Source organism: Toxorhynchites rutilus, chromosome 2 (assembly GCF_029784135.1).
Source record: "Toxorhynchites rutilus septentrionalis strain SRP chromosome 2, ASM2978413v1, whole genome shotgun sequence".
NCBI classification, from domain to species: domain Eukaryota; kingdom Metazoa; phylum Arthropoda; class Insecta; order Diptera; family Culicidae; genus Toxorhynchites; species Toxorhynchites rutilus.
Genome location: NC_073745.1, coordinates 288,933,191 through 288,949,602, shown reverse-complemented (window position 1 = coordinate 288,949,602; position 16,412 = coordinate 288,933,191). Strand labels below are relative to the sequence as shown.

At 39.0% G+C, this 16,412-nt stretch overlaps 1 protein-coding gene across 12 annotated transcripts in view; it reads left to right on the top strand.

Annotated features, from left to right (window-relative positions):
• LOC129767924 (gamma-aminobutyric acid receptor subunit beta) overlaps positions 1-16,412 on the top strand; it is a 182,912-nt gene that overhangs the window by 121,987 nt on the left and 44,513 nt on the right. For 9 of the 12 annotated variants that reach the window (XR_008741596.1, XM_055769204.1, XM_055769203.1 and 6 more), the window contains exon 7: positions 6,927-7,064. Coding sequence is in view for 11 of the 12 variants with exons in the window: in XM_055769204.1 (XP_055625179.1) it covers positions 6,927-7,064 (138 nt within the window). In the remaining variant the exon portion in view is untranslated. Of the gene's footprint in view, positions 1-4,751; positions 4,890-6,926; positions 7,065-16,412 lie in introns of all 12 variants that reach the window. The other 3 variants (XM_055769214.1, XM_055769206.1, XM_055769205.1) reach the window with 1 other exon arrangement.

Here is a 16,412-nt window from a genome sequence, read left to right as displayed (position 1 = left end):
TTTCGTTTCTCTAGAGTTTACGAAATTGTTACATTGGATCTTTTCAAAAGTTACGCGAGAGTTTTTCTATATGAAAGTTTGAAGTCAAAACCAAGGCGCCTAGAAGTATATCCTAAGGTGGGCCAACTTGCTCAAAGCACTCTTCAGCCATCTTGGAAGTCTACTGTGTTTTGTTTGTAAATGAAACATAATACACTACTGCCGAAGCTCGCTCCTGATCAGTCTGTCTCTTTCACGCTTCAAGCAAATAATTCCCCTTCTGCTTTCTTCCGTACTGTTTTCATATACCACCACCCCAACCAACTTAGAGACGAAACGGCCTTAGGATATTAGGATATACTTCTAGGTGCCTTGGTCAAAACAAGATCTACTATTTTCATATCACCCGAATAAAAGGTGCATTTGAGACGCAAACCCAACTTGAAAAAAAATATCTAGATCAGTATCAGTTGGACGATATTTCTTCGTGTCCGCTGCCATTCGTTGACAGATGCACAGTGTCGCTGCCTAGTGGCGATATTCGTTTAGGGAGGCAAATTAATCGCTATCAGATTAGAAGATAGTTTTAGAACTTTCAAGTTTTGAATGGAAAATGTTATTTCATTTTATATGATTACTTTAAATTTGGCGTCCAAATTTTTACTTAACCATTCCTTATTACATTTCCTAATATTCTCGCTGAAACTCGTTATGATATGATTGATGATGATATGATGATGATTCATTATGACATAAAAACATTATCAAACACATTTATCGTTGAATATTTTTGCATAATTTGTGAAAAAACGTCTTACTGTTTTGCGTAGAATGCATTTTCGATACGGAGAAGTTAATTTTCTTTCATAATTTTCATATTAACCCTTTGCGGTCGTTTGTCTGCTCTCAGCCACCACAATAATGAATCATATTAAGTACTATATAAAACGATGCAATAGTTTACATTTTTTCTAAACGAAATTTAATGTCTATTGAACTTCTTCACGAATGTATACGGAGTTTCTATGAATAATAGGTAACGGTACTCGATATAAATAAAATATTATTAGTGTGGAAATATAAAAGGATCTCTTTCGAGGGAAATTAATTCCGACAGCAAAGGGTTAAAAGTGTGTTTATTCCATTATGAATGAAAATCCACTTTTCCGTGTCAACTATGTGTTTCTTGTAATAAAATAACATATTCTCTGCAAGCGGTAACAATCATGGACGAGAATAATGTATACCTATCACATTACAATGATGAACTTTAGTGGAAATACTAGAGAATTCATAGAAAAACAGTTGAGTGAGGCTAAGGAGTCCTTAGTAAAGACTATGTGCTGTAAGTATTCAAATTAACTCAAGTAATCATTTCCATTCAAATTTTACCAATTTTGAACTGCATAATCTGATGGAGAGTGAATTGGTCCACGACACCAGGTTTCGACACAGTGCCTAATTTATTGCTAAATTCAACGATGTTTCATCGTTATAATGTTTTTCTATTGAAACTATTTTCTATTGTAAATTAATGAATAATTTGTTTTTTTTTCATTCGTGAATTCATGTTTTCCATGATTTGGCCACCAAAATTAAGCAAATAAATCAACTTTTAAGATTGTTCTATGTTTCTTTGACGAAAAAATTGTATATAATTAGAACACTGAGCCTCTAGCTCTCGAAACGTGAAATAGGTCCGTCGAAGCTGCTGCTATAAACGGTTCTCTTCGTGTTTAATAAAATTTAAAAGGAATTCTGGTGTTGATTTCTCATTGCAATTATAAATTACGAAAGTTGAGTGCTTATCACTGAAAATTCCTGAAACATTTACCAAGCATTCATTGATAACGTCAACTTTTATGTATACATTTCAACCACTTACTATAGCCGCGCACATATTCCGGCCGTAATTTAGGAACTAGTTACTAAATTCGGTTCCTTGTTATAATATATTTCAAAATAGATGGATTTAAAAATGAAACCATTAAAAAAATCTTGCTTTAATATTTCATGGCTCATTGGCAAATTCATGAAAATAATTGACTGTTTCCTTTAGCCGTACTTATTTTTAATAATCGACAAATGATAGATATTAAATGCTATGAATATGCGCTGAGTGCTAATAATTGGTTGGACTTCCTGCAGGTTAAAAAATATGCAAAATATTCGGTTCATTATCCGCCGTGTTTACAAGATAGTCATTTTGAGCTCATCGATTGTGTTGTGAAAAACTCACCAAATATTTTTCATTCCAGCTAATTTTCTAAATATCGAACGTTATCTAGTTTTAATACGAACTTTTCGGGACGGTTCTTTGCTCTGAATAGTCAAACAATTCTTCATAAAGTGAATGAATTCTAACGAGTTGATCTCACAAGATGTAAAGGCCAAATCAAGCTTGCCTATAGAACTAAACCCAAGCCAATTCAATAGAGATCTTCCTCTAAAACTACACATGAATAAGGCGTCGTGCACAAACTACGTAACGGGAGAAGGGAGCGGAGGTGGGTCGAGGATGCGTTACTTACTGTGTATTAGAGATAGGAAATTGCGTTACGTAGGGGTTGAAGGAGGTCAAAAATCCTGATTTTTAGCGTAATCTGTGCACAACGCCAAAGTACTACAGATTTTTTCTGTAGATCCCGCCAGTATCTTATAAACTTCTTTTCAGATGAACTCTAATAGTTTTGTTCTATGCAAAAATTGTGATAACTCTAAAATAATAATTATGATTTTGCAATGGGGCAACTTCCATCGAGTTTTTCCGCGTACGGAAAAGAAAAACTTTCCTGCAAAAGCAGTTTTTTGTAGCTCCTTCTGTACGACTGTACGGCATGATATCGGGAAACCAAAATTACTCGTCCGCCATAGGTGATGGCGTTCAATGTAACCGCACTACACCCACATCACACATATCGGTTTCGTTCCATCTGCATGCAATCATTTTCTTTCTACTTATTACCTCGCCCATCGCCATGACCAAGAGTGACAACATCAAATAGACGCATACAGGTGCGTATTTCCGTCTTAATCGCAGCATTCGGTGCATCCCTTGTCAACCACGAATATGAAAATTGCGCATCTTCTCATCTCCACCATCGTTCCCCCCCATTGTAGAGTGTTTGTGCATGCTATTAGAAAGTTTTCCACCTGAAGATCTCTTTATCAAGACTCTCATTGACATGTTTTTGTTTGTTATCGATTTTGTTCTACCCCTTTCCTGGGTGACATTTTTAGATGTAATATTTGCCTTTTATCTTATTCTTGTTCGTTTTTTTCTACTTTGACCATTTATTGTGTACATATTTTTCGCTCGAATTATTTTCAGTTTTGATAATATCAAATCAGTTTCACGTTGCGACTGTAGTTTTATTTTGATTGTTTTATTTTGTACGTCTTATCGAAAATATTTTTCACTAAAAATTTTCAATAACTTGTTATACTTTTGTGGTATCAGTTAGTTCGGTTGTGAAACGTGTGTTAATTTTTATTTCTTATATAAATATCAAACAGGAGCGCTTTAATTAAATATGTTAACTACGATAGAGAAAGGCAGAGATACAATCTCGCGTCGTATGGAAAAAAACGCCAAAGGCAGCTATTGAGACATTTAATCTGTTCCCTGTTTCTTACCTTGTTTCGTTTGTTCTGAAGTTTGTGTTTAGTTCAGATTAGTGATTGAACGAGGATTCAAAATGAATCGTTGATATCAAATTTTGCATGGTTTTTTACGATATTCGCTTTTTGATTTGATTTACTCTCTTTTCCCATTATTTTTTTCCCTTCAGCAAAGGACATCTCTTTAATTGTTCTTAAATATAAGATTCGGAATCATTACTTTCTTCTTCTCTCTATCTTTACACACTTTGTGAACCTAAGCCAGAAACTCATGAAACTCGTGCAGTTTTCTCAGACCTTCCGTTTTCTGTTAATTTTTCCTGCATCATCAAGAAAAAAACATAAAATCAATTAGCCTGCAGAACAGGGAAATTCTGATAATCAATCGTACATAAGGATAATTCCTAGCATCGTTTCAAATAGAATCATTCGAGGTGCAACTTCCATGCCTTTCAACTTCGTTTTCCAACACCAACCGTGTTCAATTTATTTTGTAGCGTTTCCCCAAATTTTCGTTTCGTTACCTCGAACAATTCAAACGAGTTCAAGTATGTTTTCCGAGAGTTATATTTATGTGAAAAAAATTATGAATATTTTCAACAAAAGGCAAACACTGAAAACAAGCTTTGATAATCTTTCACCACTCCAAGCATCCAAGAATATATTTATATAATTTAGAGAAAGATACCCCGCATAACAATAACCAAATACTTAAAACGAATGTATGCTAAGCTTTATTCTCTTCCGAATAGTTCATTTTACGATTGTTACGAAATAGTATGACTATTTTTTCGCATAGTTTCAGAACAACAACAATTTTAATGATTTTATTTTCTCTCATTCTTCCCACGAATCTCATTGAATCAATCCACACATTGTCAAACCGAACAAAAAAAACTGTTATCGCAACCAACAACGACTGTATATATCGTGGTACCAAAACTAAATCAACCACCAAAAATAACGGCCATAATTTAACGAAACATACACGATATCTAATTTAAAAAAATACAATTCGTCGAAATGCATGCAAAACCCAAACTCGCATCGGAACCGCTAACATTTTAAACCAAAACAATGCATTAATCCAAACCCAACTATATCGATCGATACCAAATACTGATAATAACCCGCTTTTGCAAACCCTGGAGTCGGTTACACTATGCGAGATATCCGGTACTTCTGGAGAGACGGCCTAAGTAGTGTCGGAATGAGCAGCGAAGTAGAACTACCACAATTTAGAGTACTGGGTCACAGGCAGAGGGCGACCGAAATTAACCTTACCACAGGTACCCCATCATACGCAAATTATGAAAAAAAAAACAACATCTCTTTCTACCTCTTCTATCTTTCTGTCACTCATCATATTCTATCGTTTTTTCGTCCACTCATTTTTGTTTTTTGTTTGGTATTCATTAGTTTTCTTTCCTTTTCAACTTCTAACCGTACACAAGGTAAAGAAAAACTTTTCCCTCACGGTTCTCATTCGAGTCCGATTTCACGTTTTCGGTTTGTGTTTCGCTTTCTCTACGGTCTCTACATTCTCTTCTCATTTTCCCAGTTTCTTCAGAACTCACAATACACCCGAAGTATTCACCATTTTGTCACATCACCCCGGCTGCGTCGGACCGTTTCCCCCATTGATCCTCGTCAGCACCAGAATGCCGATCCAGGGACAGCGTATCCTGCGGTCCGACGGTAGCAGTTTGTTTATTGGTTTGCCTTTCCGTTAACTAATGTGACGATTTATGTTTTCGGAACTTCCACCACACACACACACACACTCCCTATAGAAAAACCTGTTCAATGTGCATAGTTTTTCGTGCCAAAAAATAAAAACTTTTCCCCAAAATACACTCTCTCACAAACACGTACACACGCCGTTTATTGTTTTGTTCCTCCTATAAATAAATGTACCACTCACAAACACAAGTTTGCCCAAATCCGTGGTTTTATCTGTTGTGTTTTACACTACTTGAACAATTCTTTGAGTTATAATTCCCCATTCAAAAAACGTACGCAATCGAACCGTTTTACAAAAAATGAGTGCACGTAAGTTGACCTCTTTCGTTTTATGATTTTTTTTCGTTCTGTTACGATTTATGTTATCGAACTCTTCGGTTTCAACGTTTAAAAATCAAATGCCTATCCAGAGAGTCAAACGCTCAGCGATCGTTTGCTATTTCCTCTGGTCAAACTGTAAGGCGAGAATACTCAGCTGCAAAGTATAGCTAACAAGTGCAAGTTTTAATGAAATACGGAAATGCTCTATATATATAAATAATCTATACATATATTGTTGTGTGCAAAATGATAGCGACGATAATCTTAATCTCAAGCTGTAATTAATCGGACTATTATTCGTTTGCAAGCAAAAAAAAACAACAATCAGCACTAACAATACTATTGCTACTATTATTGGTACTGCCACGACTACAACAACTATCACCACTACATACATTTCTCTCAGTTTTTGTTCAGTTGAAACATGTTTCACAATGAGAAACCCGCGTTAAAAGAGCAAATTGACTCACTTTTTTGTTTGTTTGTTACCTTAGAAAATCAGCTTCAGCAATGTTATGAGTTTTCTAATCCTCTCTAAATTCTTAAGCTCCTGCCGAAATCTTGTGCACTTCATGACAATGCGACAAGATGATCCCCTCGCAGGAGGACACCCGCTGCAACTCTCATACTATATTGGAGCAAGCGATGGAGAGAGGTGCCTCCTCTCTCCCGTTTCCCACTCATATCAACCCCCTTAGATGAGTCTTGATTAACCGCAACACCACGCATTAGAGCATAAGAGCAAAAATTCCCTCCAGCTATTTCGGTTAGTACCGGTTTGGTTTTGTGTTAGGTGATTACAGACGGTGACAGTTGGGACCTCTAGGAATTACCCATCCCCAATTGACACATGGATCTGTGCAGTGGCCCTTAGCCCTAAGGTTCGATCGAGTTTACCCAGTAGCAGTATAATAGTCCTTTTAATTTCACGTCCTAGTAACTTACGAAAAAAAAATCACAAACAAATAACGAAGCAAGAAATCTATCTGTGTCACCAAGATTCACAGCAAAAGTAGTAAATCAGGATGTATCAGAATTCAAAAATTGAAATCAGGCAGGAAGGAAAAGGCAGGAAAAGGTGAAAAAATGAAAAAATTCAAAAAAAAACAATGCGGATCTTGTATCTTGTTTAGGTGTTCTCAGCAACCACAACAGCAATCGAAATAACGTTACTTTGTGTCTAATTTTTTCGCTATTTAATCCTGTATAACGCACATCTCAAAACAATTTGTCGTAAAACTCTATTCCTCTCGCTCCTCTAGTCGGATACACGATGCGAGATATCCGATATAAATGGAATGAAGGCCCCAATTCAGTCGGAGTCTCGAGTGAAGTATCTTTGCCTCAGTTTAAGGTTTTGGGACACCGTCAGCGTGCTATGGAAATCAGTCTCACAACAGGTACCTGTAGACGGTCACCGATTTTTCATTTTTGCTCATTTAATCCTTCCTTCAAAATTCCATCGTTTAGTTTGTTTCTATTATCTCATATTGTAATGCAACTACAACAAAAAAACAGAACATTATCTAATTCTCCAACCATTTGCAACAACCAATCAATCAATCAACATAACGATACTCGATTTTATCGTTTCATAATTTTTATATTTTTCCTGTATCGAGAATCCAAAGAAAATCCTTCTCATGTTCTCTCTGCCAGTATACACTCATAGCGCTGAGAAAATTTCCCATCGCTCCAACCAACCAACGAACCATGTGAAACCTGGAAAACCCAACCCCAAACGAAAAAACATACAAAAAACCGCCCCAAAAGAACATCTTAAATTAATTCTTTGAACACCCCGCTTGTAAACGAATCATTCTCACACACGCAAACATCCATATACATTTCATGGTTTCCGAACCGCCAGCTGACAGAATCTGTCTCCTTTTCAGAATAAATTTATAAAAGTTTCTGCGTGAAACAAAATGACAGCAACCCAAAAGGCAACCGTTTTCCGCTAAAGATACGATATGAATAGTTCGTTCTCCCCATAAATAGGAACAACAATGAATCATATTTTGAATTTTTCATTTATCGGTTTCAATTCCTCATGCAAAAAAAAAACAAAACATCCATGTGCAGGAAAATGCCCGATCCCGAATAAGGTTATGTGATCGTCCAGAGGATTGACAGGCACTCACCGCAGTCGGAAAAAACTAGCATTCCGTACAACAACAAAAAAAACAAGAAAACAACCGCAGCTTACATAAACATCTGGATTGACAGTCGAATGGAGTTGTGGTGTGGCAAACGTAACCCGAGTGTCAGTGTGTACTGTTTGAACGAACTGAATTCAACTCTGCACTAGGCATCAACACGAAATTTCGCCCTACGTAATTTTTATTTAGGTTAGGATAAAACATGCTCTTTTCGACGAGTGTTTTGATATTTCGCTGGGGCGCATATTCATTCGTACAGATTAGATGCTGCCCCGAAATTAGATCCATTTCGAGCTGATCAAATCTGAAGTTACAGTGCTCTTGGGTAGACCATGCAGAGCTTCCTCATTTATGGATTTCGTGTTAGAAGCAACTTCCTCGATTATCGGTTGACCCATTCGGAATTGCCGCGCTTCCATTTAACTCCTGCCATCAGATTATGTACGGTCACCTGGTTCTTTCTGTGAATCGTAGAGCACAGATTTGGCCTAAATTGCTTCCGGATGTCCGTATTTTTTTCGATTGAGTTGAGCTCTGGCGTATTGTGAGGGTTCTAGTCTCTGGTCACCACGTTGTTTACTACATACTATTCCATGGTCTTTGTTTCATAACAGCTGGATGCCGAATCTGTCCAAAAAAGGACGGAACAATCGTGTTGTTTTAGGAATGGCAGCAGACATAGTTCTAGACACTCGTTCATGTAAATTTCCTGGCGGTTACAATGACAATATCGCTTTTCATGCCTTAGGTACAGATATTCCACCGAACCAGATATTTCTGAGCCAATTTTGACACTGCAAACTTTGAAGCCAAATAAGAAGAAGTGTAAAATTCCTGCACAGGAACCTGGTTGAAGTCTTCTTTGACGTAGTCCAAGTCCATCGGCAAGTCAACATCATCGAGTGCAGCAGTTTGCGAGTCGTATTTTGACCATCTTGTTGTGTTTATCGTCACGATTTCAAGTCACTACCTTTTTAAAAGTCGATATATCGGCTAGATATGAGCACGGTTTAGACGACACTTCAGTTCGTTTCCGACATCCCGGGCAGAGAAATCGGGGTTTCGCTTGAAAACGAAGCGCTATCACGTTTTTTCCGTCGCTGCAGCTTTCGACTTTGAATTTTTCCCAATTTAGTCTTCCTAGCTGCCGACAAACGCTCCCCGAACACTGCCATTACGATAGTATCAGTCGATTTGCTTACGTTTTTCGTTAACTTGACGTACGAATAGTTCAGATTTTCACGATGCGCTAGCAAAATTTCGATGCGTTGCTCCTCTTGTTTGGACGTCATTTTGATAACAGTACTGTCAAAATTTATGTAAATGTCATCGTACAATGTCACTAAAAACTAATTATTTAACCGTGAAACACAAGGCTAAAGCGAAGTCAGAGATAATATTTGAAGTTATAGCACACATCCTTGTTTCTCGGAAAGGTGTTCATACCGCATGATTTGACTTGAAGACATATGGAGGAATGAACAGATGATATCAAATTCGTCCAATGGTCCATCTAACATCCATTCAGGTGTCTCATTTCAACAGTTTTTATTGTTTCGAGAAATACGTGGTTAAGACTATGTTACTATTTCTCAATGGTGAACATATTAGAGTACTACATCCCGGGATTTCTAATGAAAAAAATCGTTTTTTTCGGACAAAGCTGTATTTATTCTGCAACATTGTTTCCTTCGATACACTTGGTATAAAAAGCTTTCAACATTTAGATTCCCTTCCCGTAGTACAAAACGTCTAAGTTTTCGAAATATGTTTGTCAGCCACTCTGCAGACTGCCTATTGGACACATGAGTGTGGTAATGGATCCACGTTTCAACCATTGTCACACAACGTCGAAAGAAGTCCACTCGATTACGTTTCAACATTGTTGAATCATCAACGCGCCGCTGTTTTTGGTCGACGTTCAGCAAACGCGGCACCCATCGCGCGGATAGCTTTTTCATGTCCAAAATGTCGTGCAAAATGTATTTCATTCGTTCTTTTAAATGCCAACGGCTTCAGCTAATTCCCGTAACTTCACTTTACGATCGTTCAAAACGAGTCGATGCACTTGTTCTACGATTTCTGGATTCTTAGCCTCTTTTGGCCTTCCAGCGCGAGGGACATCTGCGGTGCTTGTACGACCCATTTTAAATTCACTAAACCACCGATAAACTGTTGTTCTCAAAGGAATTGGATTTCGTCAACCACTGCATTAATTGTTCAGGAACTTTCCCCATCAAAAAACTATGTTTGATCAAAATATTCCTCTTTTTCCATTTTCAATACGAATGCTCAGGTAGCGACACTTAAACAACTGTAGTTTGTGAACAGAAAAAAGAAATGTCATGAAACTTCACACATGAGCTAGTGACAGATGAACCTCTCGAAATGAATCTTGTTCATTTTTAGTGGCGCTGTCTGTTGAAAAATCCCGGGACTTTTCAGCCCATGTAGTACTTCCAAATGTTCCGCCTAATCTCCCTCTCACCCTTTCTTTCGCCCATAAACACGGTCCATTGCTGAAGTTCTCCAGCTCCTGGCCCAACCGCCTCGCTAGCTGGACTCCTCTCGTTCCCCGCCGGATTCTCTGTGAACACCTTCTTTGCGGGGCTGCTGTCCGACAATCTTGCAACATACCCTACCCATCGCACTCGTCCAGTATTGGCGATTTTCTGGATGCCGGGTTCGCAGTAGAGTAGCGCCAGATCGTAGTTCATCCTGCTTCTTCATATTCCGTTTTCCAGTATACCGCCGTATTTTGCTCCTAGCACTTGGCGTTCGAAAACACCAGTTGCCTGCGAATCCTCTTCGGCCATCGTCCAAATTTCGTGCCTGTAGACTACTGGAGACATCAGGAATTTCGGGTCGGAGTTACAGGGTCGGACATTGTTCGACCCTAAGGATTTGCGAAGCCCGTATCAGACAGGACTTCGGTTGACTATGCGTTTTCAAATTTCACAGCTGTTGTTGTTATTGTTGTTGTTGCTACCGAGAAGTGATCCGTACATCGTTCATCGTTGTCTGAATCAGTCTTATCAACTTCCGGGGAAAGCCGTACGCGTTTATGATGCGCCATCGCTGTCCTCGATCGATGGTATAATATGCGGCTTTAAAGTTGATGAAGATGTGGTGCATAGAGACTTGAGACTCACGGCACATTCGGAAGATCTGCCGCAGTGTAAATATCCGGTCCGTCGCCAAGCAATCTTTAGTCAATCTCTCTAACTTCTAGGGGAAGTTCATCGTCGTTGTTCACTGCAACTACTTTCTCCCTTGTATTTTGTTCCTACATATTCCCAGGTGGCGCTTTTTCCCCAAAAGAGATGTGTTTGCTGTCTTCGCTTCAGTCTGTATCGTTCAACGTTTTGTCGAGTCGCTCGTTGCAGTATGGCTGGGCGTGCTGCGTCATACTTGTTCAGAAGCGCTCCCCACTCGCCGTCAAACCATTCGCTCCGTTGTTCACGTTGTTTATACCCGAGGACGGTCTTTGCTGTGATGCTAATTGCTGTTTTCAGGCTGTTCCTGCACTCATCGAGGAGTGCAATATTCAGTTCGTCTACTCCCGGTAACGCAGCTTCAGTCGTCGTAGTAAGTAGCGTGGAGAGCGTTGATCTCTTCAACGACGATAGCTGGCTGCTCTCCTATTTCACAAAAATTCTCCTCTTTCATACTAGAGTCTGCTAGATGTCAGTCCAGAGTTTAATTACATCGTTAATATCTGGTAAACTTTCGCTGTAGTCGGGTTTCTCGTGACTTATGTGGTCGTAGAACGCTCTCTCGTTATCTTTGAACATCCGATTGTTCGAGGTGGCTTACAAAACCAGGTAACGTTTTAATCATTTTGATAGGACGCTCACTTCCGGCTACCATTTGGTGATGTTCGGATGTTGATGTTCAATGAGCTCAAGCTAATAATGTTCAGTAGAACGCACGATCACAGCAACTTGGCGACATAATTTCGTCGATCTGCAGCCTTTGTTATACATCATTTACCTTTCAGTTGTGGCACACTTGCTTCGGATCTGTCACTTCAATCTTCTTCGTCATGGAAGCTCACGCCGTTCAGAAACGTTTTGAACCAGTTCACCCTTTGGTCTTGAACGATATTCCAAACTTTCAGCGGTCGCCACAGAAACCCAGTAACCCATGTTCCGGAATCAAGTGTGATGGAAGGTCGTACTTGTTCATAACCTTTGTGGCCCTTATCAAATTCTGGATCCTGTGGTTGTGAAACTTTGACAGAACTCTTGTACTGTGCCTTCCACTGGCGCTTCCACAGCGAGCCCCACTCGCGAAAATATTGCTCAGCCGTACTGAATTACGTCTCGATACATCGCATACTGTGTTGTTCCTGAAGCTTATTACACTCTCCGTCTGCCCCTTCTGTTCTGAAGAGCATAATGTTGCGTACAATTGCTTTGTCACTTATATTTCAATCAAGCGTCCCAAGATTTTCAATACGCTTCCTCGAATATTGTAAGTATTCGTCTCCAAAAAAGTGCAGATGAAATAAGCACGGATTACGAACCTGTTCACTTCTGGCGTCTACATGATCCGTCGCCTAGTGATACCCACAAGAGTGGACAACTGTTCGCTGGCAGTCGTAACACTTCTCGTAAACTCAGCGTTTCTACGGTGATGTTAATGGTTAGTGCTTCCGTGTGACGGTAGCACTTCGGGTTGAACCCGGCTACTCTTGCACATCGTCCTTCAGGCTCTGGCTGCTCACTCTTATGTCCATTCCAGGACCAACTCCGACTCGGGACGCTTCACGTCCAATTAAATTCACAATATTCTCTTCAGACGTAACTCCATTGTATGAGAGTGTCCTCTTTGCCCGGTAGACAATGGAGTGAGGGTGTTAGCGGCTATTTGTTTTCAAGTGATGCAGATATTACAGAATATACACAGCATGTGAATTTACCAAAATCACGTGTTTCTGTAAGCTAAAAATATGTAGATATTTTAAAGTAAAAACAATTCCAAAAGTGATGATGTTCCATGTATATAGTCTGATGATCAAAGAATTTTAACACGAATCAAAATGATGTTTTATGTCAATCTACACATGCACGAATTCTGAAGTTCTCGCACCACTAGAGTCCACACCACAACGGCTGAAATCTGCGACCACAACTCATGCCAATCTCATCATTTCTGTATCGCAAACACCAAACACGTAACCCTCGCACGATTAATAGCCAGAAATATAAATTTGTTACAACGACCGCACGACCAACCCTCGAGTCCCCAGCGTTGTTTATCGCTTGCCAGTGATGCCCAAACGTACCACAGAAGCCCCAAAATTGATTCAAATCGTCCCACCACACGGCAATAAATGCATTGTGACACTGAAAAAGCGGAAAAACAGTGCTAATAAAACAAGATTAGCAGCAGCCTAGCCACCGTAGGTATGGGCAGCGCCCCCCCAAACCCAACCTAACAACGTTTCTGTCGTACTGCAGAGCTTCTGCTGCTGTCGTTCCTTCTCCCGGATTGTATCGGCAATCAAATCTCCTCCGGCTAGGGCTGCGGGAGAACGAAACAGGGCAATAAACGAATTTCTCGGTGCGCCGTAAAAACTACAATGCTTGGCATTTTCCGGCTGTGGTCTGTGTTTGAGGCGGGGAAAAACAAACGATCACATAACCACGTACGCTCATCATGTGAGAAAACAACAAGCAAACGAAAAACCCAATTGTTTTCGAACCTTCTTCACCCCCCTCATGGCAACGGTATTTATTCTTCGATGGTGCCGTCCCATCCCCCCGGATAAGATAAGCTACCCGAGTAAGCCGCGAATGCCACGGGGCATTCGAAACGAATCCATAATAAGCTCAATTCGTCTCAATAATTAGTTTACTCCTCACTCCCTAATAACCACCCCATCACAGCACTAGTGATCACCCTCCCCCCAAAACAAATCCCCTCGCCATCTTCATCACACCACAAACCGACCACCAGTCCACCACCACACCACCCAGCTATGGCTTTTTTGATTTTGCACTCCCTCGCACTGCGTACGTGTATGTCTCACATCGCACCTCGGGGCCCGCCTGGTCCGCACCCACCGCGGCGGGTCGCGCAGCTTTGTGCGATGGGAGGGGGGAGTACGCCATAGAAGCAAAATTTTATTCTGCCATCGTCTCGTAGCCTAACATGTGTGCCTGTGTGATCACAGGGCGCTTTCTGTGGGGTGTTTCCCAATTTCTCAGATTTGACGTATCGGTTGGATTTCAGTTATTCGGTACATATTTTTGTTCTGACTCCGTTTGTTTGGATCGGATACTAAACGCTCCACGGTAGAGTTCACGGAGAACACGATGCCCTACAGTCCGCATCGATTGGATGGAAGGATAATTTTGTGATTCGAAAGGGGGGGGGGATGATGAAATTTTACCATGATAACTGCTTGCGAACTGCTGTTACTCGAAAGTTAGTGGCAATCTTCTCAAGCACTATAACCAGAATGCGAGAATGACGAATTGGCTAATATGGACAGTAAACAGATATGTGCTTCTAGTGTAAGAGATATTATATAGATTAAATTAAAAATTTTAATAATGGGTAGGATGCGACGAAAATATAGAAAAAATTAGGTTAAAATTGTTCCTATTTTCCTCATTCAATGGACTACCTTACTCCAGTATAAGTGAATGCTAGCTTTACCACTCGTAAGTAAAATGTTTTGATCGGTTTTTCATTCGCAATAACAAAAGTACGAATAAAAACACTATTTCTTATGTTTCTTTACAGTGGAGACGCGTGGTATTCTGGTATTCGGGTGCGACACTCGAGATTCTTCCCGCTCGACATGATTGGCGGAACAACGTCTCTTTCGGGTTATCATGGAGATTTTCGGCGAACAAATGCTCATTGTTCATATTTTTATACCATATTCATAATTTTAATCCTTATACTCTGTGATGTCGATGAAAGCTGAATATTCAATCCCATGGGAGCTCATACGGACATCTCGTCACAAGCAGCTTGTTTTTTAGAAGTGTGTTATCATTTCTTGAAATAGTTCGGCAATCTAACAACTATCCAAGGTCCGAAGAGATTAATGCCAACGTGAACTAGTTTGCTAGTTTACTTAAACCGGCGAGGTAGAATTTTCAAATTCTTAAAGTTCATCTTTGTTCATCCTTAAAGTCATAGTAATTTTTTAACCATGCGGACTAGTACTATCATTCAAAATACTTGATAGTCTCTAACTATTAATGAAGCTAAGACAGATGATTTCAAGTTTTTTAGACAAATTTCGTTGGGCTTGAGTTTCATCTCAGAGTTTTTATCGTTCAGGGAAACGATTCATTAGAAAAAAAAAGTGGTTTTAATTAACTTATGTTCAATTATTGCGAAGCTTACTTCTTTGATTTTCGATCCTCCCGCATTCAAATACAAACTTTTGAGCGAATATTCGCAAATTGAGCAATAAGGAACTCTCAATATCTTCACATTCACGCTTGGACTTTTGAAAACTTATGTTTATATCATTGTTGAGCCGATGGCCGCTTTGATTTTTGCCTGATTTTCACCTGATTTATATTCAATTGTGTTACAGCACACATTTTGCTGGGATTTTTTCGCGTAGAAAACAAAGGATTTTGAACAATTTAAGAAGAGCTGTTCTTTTTATACTGATAGGTCCAAGGTTTTTTCTGTTTTTTATTGAACTAATTAATCAAATAATTTTTTTTACGAATTTTTACGATGCGTGCAAAACAGACAGTTGTTGAAGACTTAATTAATTCTAATATCGAAAAGATGAGTTGAATGTACATTCGATGTTAGAAAATGAATTGAAAAAAAAAATGAATCCTAATAATGGAATGATGCAAACAATGTATTTTTCACTTGTTTAGATATGTTTCTATAATATCTGCGGAATTTATTCGCGTTGATGGCACTAAGCTTCATATTGCGATATGTGAAGCGTGAGTGATATTGGATTTAATGTTGAATAAACATACTCTTAGAATACAAATTATGAATTGAAGTTAACTTTTCCGTATCAACTATTTATTCTATAAACTATAATAACACGTAGTTTTTCTTAAAACTTTTTTTTTCGATAACATTATATACAAGAACATAGTTTTAGTGGAAAATTAGCATCTAGAGCTCGACAGTGAGTCTCTAGTCAAAAACTGTCTTCGACAAAGTTGTCACATATAATAGAGCGCTCATTTTTATGTTATCAAAAATAGGGTGACCAAAATTTTCGATGAAATGAAAAATCTAACTTTCTTATCTTTATAGATAAAGGTAAACATAGCTCGACAATATTGTAGCCCTGGTTATTTTAAGTAACTTTATGGAACAATATTTCTTTCTATCTCTTCAAATAACCGATATAGCGCTTTTTCTCTAGGTTGAGTTGGGGTTACCATGAAAAAAAGTTTTTTTTGCTCTAACTTTTATATGTAAAATTCTACATCAAAACTGTCTTTGAATGATCTTTAGAGCTTTCCAATCCACGCATTTTACGGTGCATAACTTGTATGTATCTTAATTCTACTCAAAGCTATTGATGTTTTTTCCCCGAAAACACGACCTTTTCATTTGCTAGTCGTTCTTTTT